The sequence below is a fragment of the Hypomesus transpacificus genome, chromosome 2 (assembly GCF_021917145.1).
Source record: "Hypomesus transpacificus isolate Combined female chromosome 2, fHypTra1, whole genome shotgun sequence".
NCBI classification, from domain to species: Eukaryota; Metazoa; Chordata; class Actinopteri; order Osmeriformes; family Osmeridae; genus Hypomesus; species Hypomesus transpacificus.
The window spans coordinates 7,811,518-7,836,981 of NC_061061.1; the positions used below are offsets into that span (position 1 = coordinate 7,811,518).

The following is a 25,464-nucleotide window of genomic DNA, read 5'->3' on the forward strand; positions in this document are numbered from 1 at the left end:
TCAAGTAGGCTACTACAAATATAAATGCTCAAGTTCAAGTCTTTTATTGTCAGGTGCACAGAAGAACACAGGGTCCGACTGGGCACGGAAATTCTTAGGATAAGTAGCAAAGCAACCTGGCATAACATATAAGTACACAGAACATAACACATATTGTTAACCTGGTACATTGTAAGTGGGCTGATGAATAAAAAAACGTGTTTAACAAGTCCCATTTATTTCAACATTCGAAAGTTAAATGTTGAGTAGAACAATAGCCTAGTCCTCAATCATTAGGCTAAGGTACGCAGCTATAGCATAGCCATTTCTAGCTCTGTTTCACAATATGGCTTCCTATTGTTCATGTAATACATGAATGTTAATAAAGTATGAGACATATACATGATGCAACACACCAGTAACCAATTGATATTATGTGTTAGTATACCGAAAATGTCAGTAAATCGAGATGGTGCTGCTGTCTGCCCCGTCGAAAACCATTCAGTTCGTGTTTTTCACCGCTCCTTCCTGTTAAAAGACAGACAGTCCGTCTGTCCAATCAGGAGGGTCCATCTTCTGCTAGATAGACCCTACCTTTTCCGTCAGAAGTTAATGTCGTTGTGTTTTCCTATTTGCCGTTGCGTTTTCCTATTTGCTGTCATGTTTCCCAGAGCCATAGAAAAAGAGAAAAAACGCTTTGATCTCGCCGACACGTGATCACGTGGTTCATGTAGCTCGCTGTAGTTCCAAAAAACCCCACTGCTGTCAACCTTTTTGAATGGTTTTCAATGGAGCTGGCAAACGGAAGTCGGTTTCTAAGGCAAATGACAAACGAAACAGGCTCGGTTGAAGAAATCCGATATTCTGGCTATCTTCAGCTGACTCGTATCTACATAAGGCAGTCCTCCCTGACATTTTTGGTGTAAAATGGAGTGAACTACAACATTGTGAACACTCACTGCCAGTGAAACGCAGGAAAAAAGCTAGAGCTTTTTTGTCACGTGGTTCCGGTAGCTCGCTGTAGTAAAAAAAAAACACTGCTGTCAACCTGTTTTAATGATTTTCGGCGGGACAGACAGCAGCACCATCTCGATTCACGGATATTTTCGGTATATACACAATGTCAATTGGTTACTGGTGTGTTGTATCATGTATGTATGCTACTTTATTAACATGTCTGTATAACATTAACTTATAATACATAACGCAATGTTTTAGTAAGACGTGAATGAATGATATTCGCTCAAGTCATCATACTGACTGGTTTTGTTACTTTCACTTTACATTTACACTTACAGTTTAGTGCATTGTAATTGTTTGACGTGATAATTAAATGCTAGTGTGATAATACATGACCAAATCATACAAACTCATGATACATTATTTTAATGCAGGAATTTCTTTTGAAATAGTATCTGCTGGTGCACATGTCATGCACTAACCTACATGAGAATATGATACGTGTTTGCAGTGGACGTATAGCCCCCCCCTCCCCCCTTTGAAATGAACGAATGACTCGAAAAAAGATTCGTTCATTTTACTGAACAAGATTAAAAGAACCGAATCAGTAAAAGGAACCGAACTTCCCATCACTACTAGACAACATCACCAGGATAAGTTCAAAATAAACCAACAGTTCTTCTACGAAATGTTCCTGTAGTCAGTCTCTATTTGTAGTCTGTGGTAAAAAAGTTCAATGTTTTATCTAAGCCACTTATTTGGCATCAATCACATCAACATCTTGACCTTTATGGGTCTCTCCGTTAATGGTGCGAGTGCGGGAACGCAAAAGGGGAGGGCTTAGGGAGTGTCTCACAATACACAGTACTAATACTAATGTGACTAGAGTTAGGGTTCATCCACTTCTAGAAAGTGAAACTAACAAGGGTTACACTGGGGACACACTAAACAATTTTTTAAATCTTACAAGATCTTCAAACTGTGAGAGACCACAAACATGAGGACAAACAATCCTAGATTCAGCAATTTTGCTCCTACAGTGTGTGGTGTGCCATTAATTGACAAAGACAGCACACCACACACAAACATATTTCCAACTAGTGTCCCGACTGTTAACACAAGAAATCTTGCAAAATCTGTCGAGATTTAAGAATAAGCATGGCGGACGATATGCAGGAAGAAATTGCGATGATAGTGTTTGGAATGATTTTCAGAGAAAATTCACGGAAAAAAATTAAAGGGTTTGGTTAACTTTGTACTGCGCCGTGACTCAGTTTGTTATGCTTCCGTCTTCTCTCAGCTTGCTTTCTGATATTGTTTAGTTTCACATGATAAACTCGGCGTTTGTCCTCGGGGTTCCTAGCCTGGCTCTGCCCTCCTACGTACTTCTGCTCAATTTGGATTTTGCTTCTCTACTAGGTCTGGGAGTTTGACTTTGAAGTCGGTTTTCAGAAACACATTTTTTGTAGGTCCAATCAGCGAACAGAGGGAGTGGCTGAGAACGATGACGTTAATGTCCTGCACTAGTTTGAGTAGTTCAGTAATGGCGGCGGAGAAAGATGCAAGCGAAACTATTCTGCGGTTGTGGCAACGCTGCCGAATATCCATAGGTTAAAGTCGGAGCAAGAACATTCCTTGCTGAGTTTTGTTGGTGGCCATGATGTTGTGGCCCTCCTCCCCACGGGGTTCGGGAAAAGTTTGATTTTCCAGCTACGGCAGCTAGCTCGTTACAGTAGTGGTGCAGGAGTTGGCTAAGGCGAACGCTTGCGATTGGTTATGGCAAATCAGAGTGGCTCTGGGCGGATCCAATAGTTTTAAACTTCAACAGAGGACCCGCCTTCAAGGAAGTTAACATTTGTCAATGGAGAGATCCCAGACCCTCTGTACAAATGAAATGTAAGAGGGTCTGGTTAGGACGAGCCTGAAACCCGAAACACGCATGTGCACCTTTTTTTGTCTCATAGCGTGCATACAGAGCGCAAACATAATCATTCACCAGAATGATCTACAAAAGTTATAAAATATTTAGTCATAGTTTTTTTTTTTCAAAGGTCCGTTTTTGTCACGTCTTACTGGTCTCGTTTTAGTCATGAGAAAAAGGTCATTAACGAACATTTTTCGTCATAGTTTTCGTCGACGAAATTAACGCTGAAGTGGAAAAAGTAAGTGGATTGATCAGTTTACCCCCAGCTGGTTCACTTTACCCCCTTGATTTCCCTGGTCTGTTACCCCTTTGTCCTGAAGACATTCTGATCATTTACATTGCTTAGAAACATCCTGAATTATTGGGAAATGTGTACATTTTACTGATATATCATTTTAGCTTGCCTAGGGGAGCAAATGTAAAAAATGTCTCACATCACCCCGCTCTCCAGGAATCACAAAATACATTTGTGAAGCGCGTTTGTTTGTGAATCACAAAATACATTTGTGAATCGCGTTTGTTTGTGAATCACAAAATACATTTGTGAATCGCGTTATGTTTGTGAATTATGAAACTAATCTAACTCCTTATAACTCGGCATTACATAGAATACGTCCACTATTGCAAAGATATACATATTTTTTTTTTTTTTTTTCGCATTATAGACAAAGCATCATGACACTGTATGATTTGAAATAATTCAGTATCACACTAGCATTTAATTCCAGAGATGCTTTAGTGTTTTCTATGACGTTCAAACCATTTTGACAAACAAGCACAAAGCGATGCCATCAGTCACAGCAACAGACATACTGAATATGAACAAAAACACATGTTCGACCAGACCAATAGGATACAGACAACAAAACTGTGCATCCTTTGGACTGCATTTTAAATAGAAAAAACATGCACATTAACATATTTTTTGAAAAACGTTTTAAAAATGATATCTCTTGGCACAGTTAAGAAAGACACAAAAGAAAGCAACTGAAGCAAATTACATCCTGTTCACTTTTTAATGAGATGCTTTTCTGAAGTTTAAATCTTTATAGGGTACTCAGCCTCCAACAATTTGGAAAACATTTCTCATCATGGAATCTATACTATCTGTAAGATAAAACTTCACAGACTTGCAGTAGTATTTCAGTAAAATTGTCATTACAATAATGTTAAATGTATTTAGGACCTTTATCTTAAAAGGACATTTGTTCAGTGATGCTCTACTCACAGCCAATAACTGACTGAATGTTTAAAGCTTAGGTGTCAAGTTGAAGAATAAGGTTCGTAGCTTAACAATAAATCCATCTCCTGCTTCTGCAGAGGAGGAGCACCGGCTTCTCTGTCCACACATACACTTTTATCCAACTCTATCACAGCAGATTTACAACCAGTCACAACAGCCCTGAGACTAAGGGTAAAACCAATGACAGGCTTATTGTAATGCACTCTACAATGGGGTAAAGGCAAACTCAGACACAGGTCAATACCCTATTTCTTAGAATAAAAACGCTACAGCGTTTATTAAATAACGTTCATTTTTGGTGCAGCGTTTATTCAAGGGCGGCGTTTATTCAAGGGCGGCGTTTATTCTAAGAAATACGGTACCCTTCTTTCTCTCAGTCTTTCTCCCTTCTCCATCTCTTGTTCTCATTCTCTCGCTCTTTGAGTCAGAGTTCACCAGACAGTCCAGACCTCCAGGGCCAGAACCTTAAAATCCTGCTCACTGGACAGCTGCTGATTTTGGAAGGTGGAGCAGGTAAAACTTGAACCTTGGTACAGGTCACTGTCTAGCCACAGGCCAAAACGTCCCCTGGAGGCAAACAATAGAATAACACATTAAAGAGGTTTATTGTGTACTGCATTGTATGAATGTGTGCGTGTTTGTATATTGTACTCAACGTAAATAAACTAGTTTGAAAACGTACCCTCCTCCACCAATCTGTAATGAATCCAAGTGACCTCTCACAAAGTAACAGTTCTCCCCACTCCACCTATAGGCCTAAAGGTCAAAGAGGTCAGTCCCAGTCATCAATGTCTCACCAGCATGCACATGCTCTCTCTATATGTGTGTTTGTTGGTTACCTGAAACTCAGGGCTGAAGCTGTAGAGAAAAGTCTCCCCTGTTCCGTAGCAATAGTTACTCACTCTAAAGGGATCTGAGGAAAAGGCTCCGAATACCTGGAAGAAATCATAGATCCTTTAGTTTTAGTTAGTAGAAAAGATCTATCAGAAAGTCACAAGTGTTATAACAGTAAAGATATGGATACGATAGAGGGAGAGAAAGAGAGGACACAAAAGACTGAGGCCCTCATGTACGTACATTTGCAAACGTAGCGTTATCAGCGCCATGGCCAACCCGCAGAAAGCGCACGCTGCGATACTTCAGTTTACGTCGTATTTACCAAACCTGCAGGTAATCAGCGCCTTTCTCTGCCCACTATACCGTAAATTGCGAGAATTTTAACGGGCCGCCTTCTCTCTTTCTATCATGGATCAGCCACCAAAGCCAAAACAGCAAAAACAAAGATTTTGTGATAACTAAATTGATGTGCTTGTTCATGAGGTAACAGCAAATTTGAATATTTTACAAGGCCAGAATTCCACACCGACCAAAAAAAAAGCCATCTGGACCGAAATGACAAATTCCAGTAACTGTATTGCTGCATGGCTACTTAATCTGTAACGCGTAATAATTTCATGTTCACTCACTGTCCACTTTTTCTTGCTCAGATTACTGCTGCCATTTCACCAGGAGGCATATGAGGAAACCTGCATCCTGGTTTACACCTGCTTTTAAGAGGCGCAGAATTTTCACCGCAAAATATAGGTGCGCTTTCACCAGGGTTTTTGTACATACCGCGGAATACATCATTAGACACACTTTACAGATCCCCTCCCATCTCTTTATGGGAAACTCCCATTTTCCCCCTTGACCCTCCCGTGAATGCATATGCATGACACGGAAAAGCGCAATTTGCCATTTGCAGTTCCCGCGACAGGCAGTCTGCGCTTCTACCTCAGTGCGGCATTTGTACATACCTCACCATGCTTTTACGCGCACGTTGCGAAACAAATACGCCTGAAGTGGGCGCAAAAGTATTAGTGCATGAGGCTGTGAGGATGGTAATAGCTTACCTTATGTTCCAAGTCTTTGATGACCAACAACACAGGGCTATCTACTTCAGCCATTTTTCTATAGAGAGTCTTTAAGCTTGAGCCATGAACTGCCATGCTGTAAACCAATCGCCATGGATATCCCTGAGTCCGCGCCGGCATGTGATTGGCCAACTGCAGGTGCGAGGAAATCAAGGATTACAACAAGAATCATATACATTACATTTTTAACCTCTAAAATGCTACTGTCAATGTGGCCTGTTATCTCATTAAAAGTTTTTGAGATGTGTGCGCAGAAGGTTCTTGTGTGAAAGTGCTGTGACTTACACTTTCTATGTGGTGGTCATCCAGGAGCTGACTGGGTTCCACCAAAACAGGGAGAAGGTCCTCCCGTTCTACAGGTTCCTCTTCATCTTCTAAGCTGCACACGCTATGACAACACTTCCCGTCATTTTCAGTAACAATCTGAAAGTGGGGGAGGGACTATGTTAACACCCTGTCTGAAATGACTCAATACATATGGTCACCATAAAGATTGAACATACACAAAGTAAGAATGTATGAATAAAATTATGAATCAATGTACAATTAATGTACAAATATACAGTAGGCCTACTGTGCAGAAGTTTTAGGCACCTAATATTTTTTTTACATGAATACTGTCTTATGTATACATTTTTTGTGAAAATGTTTGTTTAGTCTTTTAATTTCTTTACTTCTTAAAGCTTTTTTGCTTCACTTTTTTGTTTCTTATTAGGCATGAGACTTGCGGTTCACATTATTGCAGTGTCAAAAGTAGGGATGCACCGGGTCCAGGATTCGGTTTCGGATTTGGCCTAATATTGGGCTTTTAGACGGGGTTCAGTTTCGGCCGAACTTTAGAATTTCAGTCAAAACAAGGCGATTCAAGTCGAGCTACATGTTCAATTTGCAATGCCGATTTGACTTGTGTTGGCAAAGACCCTAAACAATACACATCTCCGCTGTTAAAACATTTGCGTATGATACATCCGAAAGAAATTCAAGAAATCTAAAAGGCTAATATTTTGGATATTGATTGGATCTTGAGATAGGGTAAACAATGGTCATTTATACAGTAAAATTTAAAAAAAAAAAACACTGCTGTGGACGTTGTTAACTTCTTTAATGTGTTAGCTGTGTTAATGGACTGAGGATGGGAGTAGGATTCGGTATTCGGATTTGGCCAAACCCCAAAAATCTGGATTCGGTGCATCCCTCGTCAAAAGATAACGGCAACTCCAGTACCTGTTTAGTCTCACAAAAAGGAAGTATATCGCACAGAAATTCAACTTACCTGTACATATGGTTCCATCCAGTGCTTTGCAAAGTACATAATCTTGAAGTTTTCTGTCCTAGGTCTCATTTTGAAAGTATTTCTTGCTCAATGTTGAGAAAGTTTTAATATCCACTAACTGGGTCTGCACATGTTATATACTCTTCATGTGCTTCTTTCAACTACTAGAAGGTTGATTCGTGTTGGCTGCTCCTTGCTCCACCCTGAAGAAACCTATCTGAGAGGCTGGGCGTCATTTCTCAAAAATCGAAAGTGGCCGTTTAGTAATGGAGGTATGACCACATATGGGGTGTGGACGGAAGGAAGGAGGGAGGAAAAACAAAAATACAGGGTGGCAGAGGAAATACCTTTTTGGAACACATCACATAGTTGTAGTTTATACAGCCAATCTACAGTATGCTTCCATTTCCACTGAGATGTAACTAACTAAACTTTAAACATTATTCTGTAATATAATTACAGATGTTTCAGTGCATTATCCTTCAGTTTAGACGGCAGTTCTTACCTCCCAGTTTTTGGCCGAGGGAACAGTGACCCTTGTACACTTGTCAATGGCTGCAAGCTTATCTTTCTTCACCATTAAGTACAGGTGGTTTCTCAGGATCTTTATTGTAAATGTCCAGGGACCACTGGACAAAGAAGGTGTAGAGGTGGTCCACCCTGGGAAGACGGACACAGATTTTGTTGAGATATTTGCAATTGTATATTAAATTAGCATATTAACGCAATTCGACGATGACGTCACGTTGGGGAGTCGTGGAGCACGGTAGTCTCAGTCTAGTACTAGACCTATGGCGACTGACCTGGATGAAGAAGAGGTGGCAAGAACCACTAATGTATATGATGGCCCGCAGCCGGCCGTCAAAGCCAAATAAATGATTCATATATCATTTATTATATGATTCATTTATTAAACGGTTCATTGTACCGAGGAGAATGAGTGGAGAGTTGATGAAGTGTCCTCCTGGTGAGTTGCTATCATTTAGCAACGCAGGAACGATCTCTGGAGCTCATATACGAACAGCAGTGCACATATACAATTTATTTTTACTGTCAGTGAATAGCACCGAGTGGAACTCAACGTTTTCTTTATATCTAGTGATCATTCAGTGCCTGGCATTACTAGGCACTACACTAGCCTACATTTACGTTTCCCATCCATAGTCGATGGTTAGAAATACAATTCTGTTACTTTAGACATGTAGGTTTCTTTTCTTAAAATACATGGAAGTGTCTCATTAAGGACAAACAAGGACAAAGACATGCCACTAGTGATTCCCAGAAGTGATCCACTTTCCCTACATTTCCTTTTATTTCAAATTAGTAAAACAAGTTTAAACAGACGTTAAAAACAAGTTTCAATGGCTCTGCTGGTAGAGACAGTAAACTTGTCATAACACCCTAATCTTGATTTCATCACAGATAAGTGAATCATACAAGCTTACTGGTGTACACTTACTCTCTGATGCTGTAGGCAATTCCCAATATCAGTTTCTATTTTCTTGGGGGGGGGGGTACATACTCGGAAACGTTAATAAAGGCATTTCAAGGTTGGAAAGGTGGTGCGTCTGGCATCGCTTCGTCAGGTTGGTCTTCCTGAACAAGTGGAATGCCATGCTTGATGGCAATGTTATGTAGTACACAACAGGCCATGACTATGTTGCAAGCCTTTTCCGGTGTATACTGCAAAGGACCCCCAGCAGATGACAAACAGAGCCACAGGCCTTTCAGAGTTCCTATTGTGCGCTCCACGATCAACCGAGCGACTGTGTGCAGCATTATAGGCTCTCTCCTGTGCCGTCACAGGATTGGTCAAAGGAGTCATCAGCCACGTTTTCAATGGATAACCTCTGTCTCCTACAGGGAAACTCATATAGGTAAATATAATACACTAATGGCAAATACTTGATGCCTGGGCAATACATACATATAGGCCATCCATCCTGAACAGCTCCCTCCTGTAAGCGAAGGCCAACATTACTGTTCTGCAGAATGAACGAGTTGTGCGTTACCCCCGGCCATCTCGCTACCACATTCAACAAGTTATTTTGCGCATCCGAGATGATTTGCACATTAATTGAGTGGAAGCCTTTTCTGTTCATGTAATTGAACTTGTTCAGGGATGGTACTTTAATTGCAACGTGGGTGCAGTCCACTGCTCCAATTGTGTTTGGGAAGCCGCCGACCGCAAAGAAGCCTTGTTTGACTTCTACCTGTTGTGCTACTGTGTATGGGAAAATTATGTACTGACGGGATCTACTGATGATTGCATTTAAAACAGCAGGCATCGTTAGGCTGATGGTCAATACTATGCGTAGCTGAGTACGAACATTTCCAAGTGGTGAAACAAGGCAATTGCATCGTGAACACGGGAACTCTATGTAGGCCTACAAGATTTATATCAATAATGAAAGGATTTCCATTAAATATTGAATTCATAAAATATTGTAATGATATAATTGAACACCAGGGTGTTGTTAATATTGTCGAATTGATGTAATGTATGATACAACAATACAATGCTTGTGGACCGATATAAAAGACGGTCAATTAACACGGAATATCTAATATGAAGACGGCAGATATTAGCTTGGCTCTGCCCTCCTACGTACTTCTGCTCAATTTAGATTTAGCTTCTGTACTAGGTCTGGGATTTCAGTGCATCAGTCGGTTTTCAGAAGAAAAAAAATGTGGAGGTCCAATCATCGAACAGAGGGAGTGGCTGAGAATGATGACGTTGATGTCTTGCAGTAGTTTGAGTTGTAGTTCAGTAATGGCGGCGGAGAAAGATGCGAGCGAAGCTATTCTGCGGTTGTGGCAACGCTGCCGAATATCCATAAGTTAAAACCGGAGCAAGAACAATCTTTGCTGAGTTTTGTTGGTGGTCATGATGTTGTGGCCCTCCTCCCCACCGGGTTCGGGAAAAGTTTGATTTTCCATCTAAAGCAGCTAGCTCCGTGGTGAAGGAGTTGGCTAAGGCGAACGCTAGCGATTGGTCATGGCAGATCAGAATGGCTCTGGGCAGATCCAATAGTTTTAAACTTCAACAGAGTACTTCAACAGAGTTCAACAGATCTGCTGCCATAACACCCGCCTTCAAGGAAGTTAACGCTCGTCAATGTAGCGATCCCATACCCTCTGTACAAATGAAATGTCTGAGAAGACGCTGCGTTAACAGCAATCGCTACCTTTTCCCAAACAATATTTTTTTTTTGGTGGTCAAACCGTCAAAGCACCGCTAAGTGTTCCGAATAAAATGTTGTGGTTGCACTCATCCTCCGACACCAAAACCTCCATTTCCTTTTGGGAAAAAATATTTTCTTTCCTTTCTTTTCTTGCTCCATTTTCATTACCAATTTCTAGTTTAACTTGTCAGCTCCCTTTTTATTGGTGGTGATTCAACTAATTTAGATAATATGGGGTGTTTTGTATGCAAATACTTGCGTTCGTGCACAATATTATAGACCAGGGGTCCCCAAACGTTTGTCTGCGAGGGCCAGATAATTTTCCTTTCTTTAATGAGGGGCCGGGTCGGAACATAAAATTACTTGGGCCGGAGTAACTACCAGTGTTATTGTGGAGATTTTATTATTAATTTAAATTAATTTATTATGCTAGATTAGTTTATTACTATGTTATGCACCGTACATTTGTACATATCAAAAGGATATATACAGCCTATTAGCATTATTAATATTGTAAATAACTTTTTTCATATTCATTGCTATTGAAATCAAAACATCTACTTAATACAAATATTCGTATATTAAAATATTCCCGCGGGCCGTAGTTTGGGGACCCCTGTTATAGATTGAGAACAGGTGAGATTTATAAAGGAAAATCTCCTCGAAGTGTGTGTACGCCGCTCGTACGATGGAATGTTTGATAAATCGCACCTTGAACTGTTCGTGTTCTGTTCTATGCACGCTTGATAAATAAGGCCAGAGGTGCAGATGGAAGTTTTGAACTGGGGGGGACCAAGCTGTCAGCCAATGGTTCCAACTCAATTAGTTATTTTGTGGAATAGATATGTATATATTAGTGCTGTCAGTTAAACGCGTTATTAACGGCGTTAACGCAAACCCAAATTAACGGCGTCAATTTTTTTATCGCGCGATTAACGCTCTTTTTGACCGAGCAAACTTTGTCGTTTTTTCACATTCTGTTGCAATAACTACTGACGTTAGAAAAACGACAATACCACACCGGATCTAGCTAGACTGGAATCAAAACAACAGGCACGCCACACACTTGTTTGGGCTTGCGAGCCGGCTAAAGAGTAGTAGCAGAGCCCCTATACGGATTAGACATTCTCTGGTAGTAGGCTAACGATACGTTTTGAGTTGATTGCCAGCGCCAGACACCAAAATGGATGCCAATAAGATTCTGAATGGAAAGTTTACTTTTAAAAGGTTGCCAAATGGTTCCATTGACAAGACCAAAGTGATCAGTGTGTTCTGTCGTTGTGAACTGAGCTATCATCGCAGCACGTCGTGGTGCGCTATCATCGCAGCACACAGCTGATGCGAATTCTCCGCCCGCTCGTCAAAGCCAGGCGATTGCAATGTTGTTTTCAATTAAAAAAAAAAACATTTGCACGAAATCCTAACCACTTTTCCATGTCGAGAAGAGCATTAACATTTGAAAAAAGAATGGATGAAAAAGAAATCAAGGGACATTTACAATAGATAAAAATGTGCGATTAATTGCGATTAATCGCGAGTTAACTATGACATTAATGCGATTAATCACAATTAAACATTTTAATCGTTTGACAGCTCTAGTATATATACTAGGGCTGTGAAAATGATTAAATTACAGGATTCATTTGTTATTTTTGTTTAACGCATTTAACGTAATATACCCACAATTCCACCCAATTTGCAACTTCTGGATGACAAGTTTGTGTTCCAAAAAACCCAAAGTGATATGCACACTCTGTGGGAAGACGTTATTGCTCTAGATAAGAGTGTCTGCTAAATGACTGAATGCTAAATGACTGAATGTTATCGTTTCACCGAAGCAATACCTACGGTGGCCCTGAAGTGCAAATGACACCCCCTAATAAGAGTACATCCCCCAAATGAAAATACTCCCACCAAATCGGATGACTTGTTCACCTCCCCCCAATACAAAAACGCGCTCCCCCAAATGGAAAACAACATTACATTAACTCAAAAACACATTACATTAACTCTGAACGGAAAGGGTAGGTATGGTACTACACTTTAGCGCTGATTGGATGCAGTAGGCTAACTAACAAGAAATAAGAAATTGATCGACAGAAGTACAAAATGCAATAGCCTGACAGAGTTACGTGCACCAGGACATTTATTTGGGTATCGAAGCATGTAGCATAGGCTGCGTATGCAAAAGCATAAATTGCGTGTTAAACGTAAACATCAATAGCCAAACAACTAGTCCATGTAACTCTGTCATTATCATGAACTTAATCGTTTTGATTGGAAGGAAAGAGGAAACATTAATGTTTACAATTCAGAGTCAATACACTACTCTTTATTTTCATTCCTATTAAATAATCTTAGATCTGCTGTTAACGTTTCACAATATAAGTAGCCTATGTGCACCCTAAAAACGCAGTTGAAGGAAGCAGGACTTTTCAGAAGAAAAAACTAATAGTCTACAGGAGGTGAACAAGTCATCCGATTTGGGGGGAGTTGACTCGTATTGGGGGGGAGTGTTTTCATTTGGGGGATGTACTCATATTAATGGGTGTGATTTGCACTTCAGGGCCATCGTAAATACCAGCCTAAAGTAACCTATACCACCTCAACGGGAAGGATGCGTTGGTCGGCGAGGGGAGTTCAAGTACAATGCGCCAAACCACCCTCACTGAACGTAGGGCCCTCACTAATTCTGCCTGTGACAAGGTGACTAGCACAGTTGCCAAATGTATAGAGGGGTTTCACCGACGCGTCATCAGACCGGAAGTCGCCGTCTTGGAGACACTCCGCATCACAACAAAGCACTGGCACTGAAGTATATCCCGAATGTCGTCAAGGAAAATTGTGAATTATTGCCGTGTTTCAGGTTGTACAAATAGGACAGATCGTGAAAACATTTGGTATATTATCGACTTACAAAAGTTATTAAAAACCAGGGAAAGGAATGCCAGAGATTGTCAGAGGAAAGGAGGCGCTTGTGGTTGGCAAAGCTCAACCAAGATCTACGAGGGAAAAATCTTGACAACATAAGGATTTGTTCGGCACATGTCTTGTAAGGTATTGTGAAATGTTTATTTCAGCGGCTCAAAACACATTTTCTATTGTAATGATAATATTTTTAATAGTAAATGGTAAAAACAATTAGGCCTACTGCTTTTATTGTTTTTACTGTGCGCTTATTTTACTGTAAAGCTGACATTGACATAATATAATTCATATCAAACTACTGCATGTGTATGGGTTCGGCGAGAAAACCAGGTAGCGTTAGTTAACAATATCGGGATATCCAACTGAAGGCAGAATCACCGGGTCGTCACGGATCCAAGTAGAGGGAGCTAACTGGTAGGGATCCGCACCGCCAATAAATCCTAATTTCTCAAAATATCGACCCTTTTCTTGTGGTCCAAGTCCTTCCCTATATGCCTTTGGATCTTGGACGCGTTTTGATGACCATTTCGGTCGTTTAGACATGGTTGTACCAAAGAGTATAGAATATACGTTCTTTGGTTGTACTCCGTTCAGTTGTTTACACCGAGTGCCTCCAATATGGCCGCGCATCCGGGTTACCACCCAGAACGTGACGTCGGTGAAAACCCTCTATTGCAAAAAGCTGTAGACCGATTTATATTGTTGAGGACGAGGGGTTCACCAAAGTTTTGCGAGTGGCAACGAGCATCAAGGTACCGCAAAATCAAAGACGCACACTAATGACAAAAATTCGGAAAATTGGTAATATGTAATTAATCATGATTAATCCACAGAAACCTGTGATTAATTTGATTAACATTTTTAATCATTTCACAGCCCTAATATATACTGAAGATGCAATAAACTTTAGTATGTCAATCACGCACCAAAACTTCATGTCCTCTGCAAATGTTTTATTTAAACAATTGCTGATCTCAGCAGGATGTAAATGATTACAAATATAACAATGTGTATGAACACGGTAGTATAAACACTTAAACAAATGTACATAAATAAAAATAAGTATAGCCTACATACCATGAAATCTGAAATGAAATTCAAATGTTTTAATTAGAGCTGTCAAACGATTAACATATTTAATCGCGATTAATCGCATTAATGTCATAGTTAACTCGCGATTAATCTCAATTAATCGCACATTTGTATCTATTTTAAATGTCCCTTAATTTCTTTTTCATCCATTATTTTTTCAAATTGTAATGCTCTTATCGACATGGAAAAGTGGTTCGGATTGCTTCGTGCAAATGTTTTTTTTTTTAATTGAAAACAACATTGCAATCGCCTGGCTTTGACGAGCAGACGGAGAATTCGCATCAGCTGTGTGCTTGGCTGTGTGCCATCAACATTCTATTTTCGACTCCACGACGTGCTGCGATGATAGCTCATTCCCTCCGGCTCAGTTCAAAACGACAGAACACACTGATCACTTTGGTCTTGTCAATGGAACCATTTGGCAACCTTTTAAAAGTAAACTTTCCATTCAGAATCTTATTGGCATCCATTTCGGCGTCTGGCGCTGGCAATCAACTCAAAACATAACGTTAGCCTCCTACCAGAGAATGTCTAATATCCGTAAACGGGCTCTGCTACGACTGTTTAGCCGGCTCGCAAGCCCAAACAAGTGGGTGTGGCGTGCCTGTTGTTTTGTTTCCGGTCTAGCTAGATCCGGTGTGGTATTGTAGTTTTTCTAACGTCAGTGGTTGTTGTAACAGAATGTGAAAAAAAACTACAAAGTTTGCTAGGTCAAAAAGAGCGTTAATCGCGCGATAAAAAAATTGACGCCGTTAATTTGGGTTTGCGTTAACGCCGTTAATAACGCGTTAAACTGACAGCACTAGTTTTAATTAAATATTCGGAACTCCCTATGCAAGTATGACTTTTCATAGAATTTTTTTTCCAATAATAAAAAATAAATAAAAATAATAATAATAATAATATTCCCTCTGCTGCCAAACAAATTTACACTTTAGAAGCAGACTCAATAGGTCCCAAAAACATCTTTCTTCCTTTCATTTCCCTGAAGATATTGCTGGGCAATATCTTGTCTGTCCAGTTTGTCAAGTAGGCTACGTCTTGGTGAATATGGCACACAGCAATGCCATTGAGTTTTTTTTGTGTCATGGTTGATTGCAACCATGTTTTCAATCTGCGTAACGCACTGAAACTGCACTCTGCCTCTGCAGATGATATGGGCACCATCATCAGAAACCTTACTAGTGCCTCTACCTGCCTACACTCTAACAACGTTACACACGCTAAATCAAATCAAATTTATTTGTATAGTCCTTTTTACACGCAAGCATGTCACAGAGGGCTTCACATGCGCCCATAGAACTGCCCCTCAACCAACCTAAACCCTCAAGGAAGACGAGGAAAAACTCCCAACGGGAGAAAAAATGGAAGAAACCTTGGGAGGAGCAATTCAGAGAGGGATCCCCTCCTCCAGAGACGGTTGGTAGGAGAGAAGAGCAGAACACAAGCTAAACATAGTCATACAGTGTCAATGGGTTTTGAAACACCAAAACCCATTGTTCGCCTTTATAGACGTTGGATGGGACCGGGAAACTCGCTGTTGGCCGTCATGGAGACTGGATTCCGGGTGACGACCTGGTCCAACGTTGGCAGACCGACGACCAGCAGGTCCTAACAGCTCAAACCCCCCACACCACAGGGAATGTGGGGGGGGGACAGAGAGAGGTGAGCAGGGATTAGAGAATGCCAGGAGCAGCTAACAGTTACAGTCATAATAGAATGAGATCCCCACCGGTCAAGTGTGGAGCAAGTGCAGCAATTTAACAGAGCTAAAAAAGGGTATTTGATGCAGCCCCACACACCAAAACAGCGACAGCCCCCCTCGGTTGGAACATGAAATCTGTTCCAGGGGAAAGAACTCTAAAATAGGTTATACTTATAGGTTATACTTATACCATACTAATACATATATAACATCGCCTAATCAGCTGCGCAGTTATTAACTGATGCTTCTGGCCTTACGTAGGGAGAGTGGTGGGGACGGATCAGGGTCACTAGGAATCTGGGGGGGACATGTCCCCCCCGTCCCCAGTGCCGTCTGCGCGCATGAAAGAGGCCCCAGGGCAGGTCAAATTAATGTGTCACAGAGACTGTCCTTCTAGCCCCGTCATGAAATTTTGACGGAGCTATGGCCTTGACGGATCTCTGGACAGGAGAGTTTATGGTGAAAGGGGCTTATCTCAGCGAAAGAGCTGGAAGTATAAAAGGCCGGCCACAGCAATTGCTCAGGGTGGACATGCTGCTAAAGCCCTGAGCCTCCAAACCCTCCACCTCTTCTGCATCTCCTCCTCGCATCTCCTCTCCCATTTCCGCTTACAATTGGGAATTGCCTACAGCATCAGAGAGTAAGTGTACACCAGTAAGCTTGTATGATTCACTTATCTGTTATGAAATCAAGATTAGGGTGTTATGACAAGTTTACCGTCTCTATCAGCATAGCCATTAAAACTAGTTTTTAACGTCTGTTGAAACTTGTTTTACAAATTTGAAATAAAAGGATATGTAGAGAAAGTCGAACACTTCTGGGAATCACTAGTGCAGAGCTGCCAACTGTCACGGTTTTGCCGTGTGACACGCATTTCAACCATTTCTCATGCTCTCACGCCACACCTTGAGTATCTTACGCTGAAAAGGCAATACTGGCATTGTATCAAAAGGATCGATTCTCAATATGAAATATCGATCCTACCTGGGATTTCTTTTAAACAACTGATTTTAGAATATTCTTATAACAGTAGAAGGCCGTATAATATAGAAATGTACTTAAAAAATAAAATTAATGGGAACAATTTTTTCTTCCCCTGTGTCTGTGCTTATCATGAGCGGCGGCGGCGGCGCGCCGCGTTCTCTCACTCAGTGAAAGCACACTCAGCGCAGATTCGAGTGCATTGCTGCGTCATGACTGAAAGAAAAAGACGCATAATCTGGAGTTATATCACTCCAGTTAACAACGATGAAGCTTCATGTGACATTTGTCAAAAAACAATACATCATTGTGGCAATATCACAAACATGACAAAGCATCTAAAAGCTAAACACCCTAAAGAGCATGACGAAGCACAGTTGACGCGAGCAGAGGAGGCAACACAGACACGTAATGTCTATTGCGGTTTATTTAATATTAGTAACGATAGCTTTCAGAATGCAATATAAAATTACTCAACCAAAAATATTTCATAGAAGTATCGGTATTGATATCGACGATACTGGTCTTGAAAGTACTTGGTATCGGATCGAAAAGAAAATTATTGAGATCGCCCATCCCTATCATCGACTCCATCTGAAATTGTATACAATCCTCAACCACAATCTTGCTGACCAAATAGTTTAATATATTATATATTCCTCACAGCATATTGTATCCTTGCATACAATTGCAAATATCTCAACAAAATCTGTGTCCGTCTTCCCAGGGTGGACCACCTCTACTCCTTCTTTGTCCAGTGGTCCCTGGACATTTACAAAAAAGATCCTGAGAAACCTCTGTACTTAATGGTGAAGAAAGATAAGCTTGCAGCCATTGACAAGTGTACAAGGGTCATTGTTCCCTCGGCCAAAAACTGGGAGGTAAGAACTGCCGTCTAAAGCGAAGGATAATGCACTGAAACATCTGTAGTTATATTACAGAATAATGTTTAAAGTTTAGTTAGTTACATCTCAGTGGAAATGGAAGCATACTGTAGATTGGCTGTATAAACTACAACTATGTGATGTGTTCCAATAAGGTATTTACTCTGCCACCCTGTATTTCTGTATTTCCTCCTTCCTTCACACCCCATATATGGTCATACCTCCATTACTAAACGGCCACTTTCGATTTTTGAGAAATGACGCCCAGCCTCTCAGATGGGTTTCTTCAGGGTGGAGCCAGGAGCAGCCAACACGAATCGACCTTCTAGTAGTTGAAAGAAGCACATGAAGAGTATATAACATGTGCAGACCCAGTTAGTGGATATTAAAACTTTCTCAACATTGAGCAAGAAATACTTTCAAAATGAGACCTAGGACAGAAAACTTCAAGATTATGTACTTTGCAAAGCACTGGATGGAACCATATGTACAGGTAGGTTGAATTTCTGTGGGATATATACTTCCTTTTTGTGAGACTAAACTGGAGTTGCCGTTATCTTTTGACGAGGGATATGCCGAATCCAGATTTTGGGGGTTTCGCCAAATCCGAATACCAAATCCTACTCCCATCCTCAGTCCATTAACACAGCTAACACATTAAAGAAGTAAACAACGTCCACAGCAGTGTTTTTTTTTTTTTCTTACAGTATAAATGACCATTGTTTACTTTGCAAAGCACTGGATGGAACCATATGTACAGGAAGGTTGAATTTCTGTGGGATATATACTCTATCACTATCTCAAGTCACTATCTCAAGATCCGATCAATATCCAAAATATTAGCCTTTTAGATTTCTTGAATTTCTTTCGGATTTTTCATACGCAAATGTTTTAACACCGGAGATGTGTATTGTTTAGGGTCTTTGCCACCACGAGTCAAATCGGCATTGCAAATTGAACATGTAGCTCGACTTGAATCGCCTTGTTTTGACTGAAATTCTAAAGTTCGGCCGAAACTGCAATAATGTGAACCGCAAGTCTCATGCCTAATAAGAAACAAAAAAGTGAAGCAAAAAAGCTTTAAGAAGTAAAGAAATTAAAAGACTAAACAAACATTTTCACAAAAAATGTATACATAAGACAGTATTCATGTAAAAAAAATATTAGGTGCCTAAAACTTCTGCACAGTAGGCCTACTGTATATTTGTACATTAATTGTACATTGATTCATAATTTTATTCATACATTCTTACTTTGTGTATGTTCAATCTTTATGGTGACCATATGTATTGAGTCATTTCAGACAGGGTGTTAACATAGTCCCTCCCCCACTTTCAGATTGTTACTGAAAATGACGGGAAGTGTTGTCATAGCGTGTGCAGCTTAGAAGATGAAGAGGAACCTGTAGAACGGGAGGACCTTCTCCCTGTTTTGGTGGAACCCAGTCAGCTCCTGGATGACCACCACATAGAAAGTGTAAGTCACAGCACTTTCACACAAGAACCTTCTGCGCACACATCTCAAAAACTTTTAATGAGATAACAGGCCACATTGACAGTAGCATTTTAGAGGTTAAAAATGTAATGTATATGATTCTTGTTGTAATCCTTGATTTCCTCGCACCTGCAGTTGGCCAATCACATGCCGGCGCGGACTCAGGGATATCCATGGCGATTGGTTTACAGCATGGCAGTTCATGGCTCAAGCTTAAAGACTCTCTATAGAAAAATGGCTGAAGTAGATAGCCCTGTGTTGTTGGTCATCAAAGACTTGGAACATAAGGTAAGCTATTACCATCCTCACAGCCTCATGCACTAATACTTTTGCGCCCACTTCAGGCGTATTTGTTTCGCAACGTGCGCGTAAAAGCATGGTGAGGTATGTACAAATGCCGCACTGAGGTAGAAGCGCAGACTGCCTGTCGCGGGAACTGCAAATGGCAAATTGCGCTTTTCCGTGTCATGCATATGCATTCACGGGAGGGTCAAGGGGGAAAATGGGAGTTTCCCATAAAGAGATGGGAGGGGATCTGTAAAGTGTGTCTAATGATGTATTCCGCGGTATGTACAAAAACCCTGGTGAAAGCGCACCTATATTTTGCGGTGAAAATTCTGCGCCTCTTAAAAGCAGGTGTAAACCAGGATGCAGGTTTCCTCATATGCCTCCTGGTGAAATGGCAGCAGTAATCTGAGCAAGAAAAAGTGGACAGTGAGTGAACATGAAATTATTACGCGTTACAGATTAAGTAGCCATGCAGCAATACAGTTACTGGAATTTGTCATTTCGGTCCAGATGGCTTTTTTTTTGGTCGGTGTGGAATTCTGGCCTTGTAAAATATTCAAATTTGCTGTTACCTCATGAACAAGCACATCAATTTAGTTATCACAAAATCTTTGTTTTTGCTGTTTTGGCTTTGGTGGCTGATCCATGATAGAAAGAGAGAAGGCGGCCCGTTAAAATTCTCGCAATTTACGGTATAGTGGGCAGAGAAAGGCGCTGATTACCTGCAGGTTTGGTAAATACGACGTAAACTGAAGTATCGCAGCGTGCGCTTTCTGCGGGTTGGCCATGGCGCTGATAACGCTACGTTTGCAAATGTACGTACATGAGGGCCTCAGTCTTTTGTGTCCTCTCTTTCTCTCCCTCTATCGTATCCATATCTTTACTGTTATAACACTTGTGACTTTCTGATAGATCTTTTCTACTAACTAAAACTAAAGGATCTATGATTTCTTCCAGGTATTCGGAGCCTTTTCCTCAGATCCCTTTAGAGTGAGTAACTATTGCTACGGAACAGGGGAGACTTTTCTCTACAGCTTCAGCCCTGAGTTTCAGGTAACCAACAAACACACATATAGAGAGAGCATGTGCATGCTGGTGAGACATTGATGACTGGGACTGACCTCTTTGACCTTTAGGCCTATAGGTGGAGTGGGGAGAACTGTTACTTTGTGAGAGGTCACTTGGATTCATTACAGATTGGTGGAGGAGGGTACGTTTTCAAACTAGTTTATTTACGTTGAGTACAATATACAAACACGCACACATTCATACAATGCAGTACACAATAAACCTCTTTAATGTGTTATTCTATTGTTTGCCTCCAGGGGACGTTTTGGCCTGTGGCTAGACAGTGACCTGTACCAAGGTTCAAGTTTTACCTGCTCCACCTTCCAAAATCAGCAGCTGTCCAGTGAGCAGGATTTTAAGGTTCTGGCCCTGGAGGTCTGGACTGTCTGGTGAACTCTGACTCAAAGAGCGAGAGAATGAGAACAAGAGATGGAGAAGGGAGAAAGACTGAGAGAAAGAAGGGTACCGTATTTCTTAGAATAAACGCCGCCCTTGAATAAACGCCGCCCTTGAATAAACGCTGCACCAAAAATGAACGTTATTTAATAAACGCTGTAGCGTTTTTATTCTAAGAAATAGGGTATTGACCTGTGTCTGAGTTTGCCTTTACCCCATTGTAGAGTGCATTACAATAAGCCTGTCATTGGTTTTACCCTTAGTCTCAGGGCTGTTGTGACTGGTTGTAAATCTGCTGTGATAGAGTTGGATAAAAGTGTATGTGTGGACAGAGAAGCCGGTGCTCCTCCTCTGCAGAAGCAGGAGATGGATTTATTGTTAAGCTACGAACCTTATTCTTCAACTTGACACCTAAGCTTTAAACATTCAGTCAGTTATTGGCTGTGAGTAGAGCATCACTGAACAAATGTCCTTTTAAGATAAAGGTCCTAAATACATTTAACATTATTGTAATGACAATTTTACTGAAATACTACTGCAAGTCTGTGAAGTTTTATCTTACAGATAGTATAGATTCCATGATGAGAAATGTTTTCCAAATTGTTGGAGGCTGAGTACCCTATAAAGATTTAAACTTCAGAAAAGCATCTCATTAAAAAGTGAACAGGATGTAATTTGCTTCAGTTGCTTTCTTTTGTGTCTTTCTTAACTGTGCCAAGAGATATCATTTTTAAAACGTTTTTCAAAAAATATGTTAATGTGCATGTTTTTTCTATTTAAAATGCAGTCCAAAGGATGCACAGTTTTGTTGTCTGTATCCTATTGGTCTGGTCGAACATGTGTTTTTGTTCATATTCAGTATGTCTGTTGCTGTGACTGATGGCATCGCTTTGTGCTTGTTTGTCAAAATGGTTTGAACGTCATAGAAAACACTAAAGCATCTCTGGAATTAAATGCTAGTGTGATACTGAATTATTTCAAATCATACAGTGTCATGATGCTTTGTCTATAATGCGAAAAAAAAAAAAAAAAATATGTATATCTTTGCAATAGTGGACGTATTCTATGTAATGCCGAGTTATAAGGAGTTAGATTAGTTTCATAATTCACAAACATAACGCGATTCACAAATGTATTTTGTGATTCACAAACAAACGCGATTCACAAATGTATTTTGTGATTCACAAACAAACGCGCTTCACAAATGTATTTTGTGATTCCTGGAGAGCGGGGTGATGTGAGACATTTTTTACATTTGCTCCCCTAGGCAAGCTAAAATGATATATCAGTAAAATGTACACATTTCCCAATAATTCAGGATGTTTCTAAGCAATGTAAATGATCAGAATGTCTTCAGGACAAAGGGGTAACAGACCAGGGAAATCAAGGGGGTAAAGTGAACCAGCTGGGGGTAAACTGATCAATCCACTTACTTTTTCCACTTCAGCGTTAATTTCGTCGACGAAAACTATGACGAAAAATGTTCGTTAATGACCTTTTTCTCATGACTAAAACGAGACCAGTAAGACGTGACAAAAACGGACCTTTGAAAAAAAAAAACTATGACTAAATATTTTATAACTTTTGTAGATCATTCTGGTGAATGATTATGTTTGCGCTCTGTATGCACGCTATGAGACAAAAAAAGGTGCACATGCGTGTTTCGGGTTTCAGGCTCGTCCTAACCAGACCCTCTTACATTTCATTTGTACAGAGGGTCTGGGATCTCTCCATTGACAAATGTTAACTTCCTTGAAGGCGGGTCCTCTGTTGAAGTTTAAAACTATTGGATCCGCCCAGAGCCACTCTGATTTGCCATAACCAATCGCAAGCGTTCGCCTTAGCCAACTCCTGCACCACTACTGTAACGAGCTAGCTGCCGTAGCTGGAAAATCAAACTTTTCCCGAACCCCGTGGGGAGGAGGGCCACAACATCATGGCCACCAACAAAACTCAGCAAGGAATGTTCTTGCTCCGACTTTAACCTATGGATATTCGGCAGCGTTGCCACAACCGCAGAATAGTTTCGCATCTTTCTCCGCCGCCATTACTGAACTACTCAAACTAGTGCAAGACATTAACGTCATCGTTCTCAGCCACTCCCTCTGTTCGCTGATTGGACCTACAAAAAATGTGTTTCTGGAAACTGACTTCAGAGCCGAGCCGAGCAAAATCCAAATTGAGCGGAAGTACGTAGGAGGGCAGAGCCAGGCTATCGGCGCCAAGCCCTCGCCCCTCGGCTTGAAGCAACGGCCCCGGTGGATGTAGGTGGTATTGCATGTACGATTAGGTTTCCGACTCTTCCGGTCGTTTTTATTCTATTAACTCCATTCAACATTTACAAAACTATCTCCCCCAATAATTTTTGTTTGATTCTCAAACCTGGCTCATACTACTAGCTTTTTCATAGAATAATTTTTTCCGACTTTTGCTAAGTTTGAAACCAATCCTAAATGGGTAAACTAGCAACCCATTTATTTGCTTAGTCAATGAAAGTTGCCTGCAAATGTGCTCGCGGATACTAAGAGGGCACGAGCACAAAAGTTCACATTGGCCGATTTAAATGAGCTCTCGGAGCTAAGGAAAAAAAGAGCCACTGTTTAAAGCTAGACAGGAAGACACGGAAGTGGAAAGATGGCCGCGTCCGGACTCGCGCTCTCGCTTGCCTCACTGCGCCACTGAGCACTTTTCATAGAAATAAATGGGGATGCCATCTTGGAAGACAAAAGTAGCTTACTCTAGATATATTAACTCTATGATCGGCGCACACCTCTCCCGCCAAGTTCAATGTGGTTTTCTGTAGGTTTTATAAAACAAATAAAACCGGCTTGGATTTAAAGTAAAGACTCCCACAGTTATTTCAACAACTTTCATTAACGAGAAAAGACGAAAATGTTGGTGTTTGACGGAGTCACAATACTTTTTTTCTCCAATAATTTTAGAGTTAGATTCCTCCTCTCTGTTTCTTAAGCGCGCTCTCATCTCTTCTGCTGTCAGTGGCCGATTCTTGTCTCTCGGCCAAGTTTCGCGCAAGTGAGAGGCGTGTTCGGGCGAGTGAGTGTTATCAACCCATGCAATTGGCAAGATATGTCGTGCTGCTATAAAGTACACAGGCAACATGGCTAATTTAGGTAGTCACCTGAAGAGGCTATATGGTATTTGTGTGGAGACGTCTGCCTCCCCCTCGGATTCAGCTATGGCTACAGTCAGTGGCTAGCTCCACCGGTATCCCTAGCAAGAATAGGAATTCTATATTTTCCGACAAAACAAATCCCTGTTGTGTACTGCAAAGTAATACGAGAGATAGCTGAGTCATTGAGAAAAACCTTAAAGTAGGACATTAGTTCAATTTAGTGTGTGGTGTTAAATGAGTGTTTACAGCAGCTTGACTGCCAGTAATAGTTTAGCCTTTTCTAAATTCAGAGAACACATACAACAGGAAAGAAGGACTGGTTTAAGGTAAGGTCCAGGCCTGATGTTATTTTATCTTTTGTCAGAGACTGTGTTCAATATGTGAAGTACAACTTTCACTTGTTTAGTTAATTGATGATTTGCTGTCTGACAAAGAAATACATCATTATGTACCATATTAAATTGCATAGCATCATATTATTTTGCATGGCATCTCATTGAATCACATCTTGTCAAATCGCACTGCATCGCAATAGGGGTGAATGGTATCGCATTAGTAGTTGCTTTTATGTATGTTTAATGTATCGGATCGTTGGCAGTGCATCGAGATGTGTATTGCATCGTCCTCAGTGACGGAGATGCACATCCCTACTGAGAACATTTACATTACATTTAGTAGACGCTCTTATCCAGAGCGACTTACAGTAAGTAAAGGGACATTCCCCCGAGGCAAGTAGGGTGAAGTGCCTTGCCCAAAAACAGAACGTCATTTGGCACGGCCGGGAATCGTACCGGCAACCTTCTGTTTACTGGCCCGATTCCTTAAACGCTCAGCCACCTGAGAAGGGGAAAAAGGAGTTTAATATTGTAATTTAATGTGACTAAAACTAGACAAAAATTAGTTTTCGTCAACTAAAACTAGACTAAAACTAAGAAGGATTAAAATGACTAAATGACTATACTAAGTATTTTCGTCTAAAGACTAAACCAAAATTGCTGCCAAAATTAACACTGTTCCA

General features: G+C 40.8%; 2 protein-coding genes across 4 annotated transcripts; one reads left to right on the top strand and one right to left on the bottom strand.

Moving 5' to 3' along the window:
- Positions 1-3,527: 3,527 nt before the first annotated feature.
- Positions 3,528-7,506, bottom strand: LOC124476889 (nuclear receptor coactivator 7-like). The gene is made up of 6 exons (XM_047034322.1): positions 7,293-7,506; positions 6,305-6,442; positions 5,999-6,151; positions 4,946-5,041; positions 4,789-4,862; positions 3,528-4,673 (listed from the first exon to the last, which is right to left on the bottom strand). The coding sequence occupies exons 1-6, from the start codon at positions 7,359-7,361 to the stop codon at positions 4,538-4,540; spliced, it is 666 nt and encodes a 221-aa protein (XP_046890278.1). The 5' UTR covers positions 7,362-7,506; the 3' UTR covers positions 3,528-4,537.
- Positions 7,507-13,493: 5,987 nt separating this feature from the next.
- Positions 13,494-21,348, top strand: LOC124482623 (nuclear receptor coactivator 7-like). Of its 3 annotated transcripts, XM_047043061.1 has the most exons (8): positions 13,497-13,534; positions 17,911-18,064; positions 18,323-18,560; positions 19,406-19,543; positions 19,697-19,849; positions 20,807-20,902; positions 20,986-21,059; positions 21,175-21,348. In XM_047043061.1, exons 3-8 carry the CDS (start codon positions 18,492-18,494, stop codon positions 21,308-21,310), a joined length of 666 nt encoding a protein of 221 aa, XP_046899017.1. In that variant the 5' UTR covers positions 13,497-13,534; positions 17,911-18,064; positions 18,323-18,491; the 3' UTR covers positions 21,311-21,348. The 3 variants fall into 3 exon arrangements, with proteins under 3 accessions (XP_046899008.1, XP_046899017.1, XP_046899025.1); XM_047043052.1 differs by lacking the exon at positions 18,323-18,560 and having other exon boundaries at positions 13,494-13,534; XM_047043069.1 differs by lacking the exons at positions 13,497-13,534; positions 17,911-18,064; positions 18,323-18,560 and adding an exon at positions 18,765-18,827.
- Positions 21,349-25,464: the final 4,116 nt, after the last annotated feature.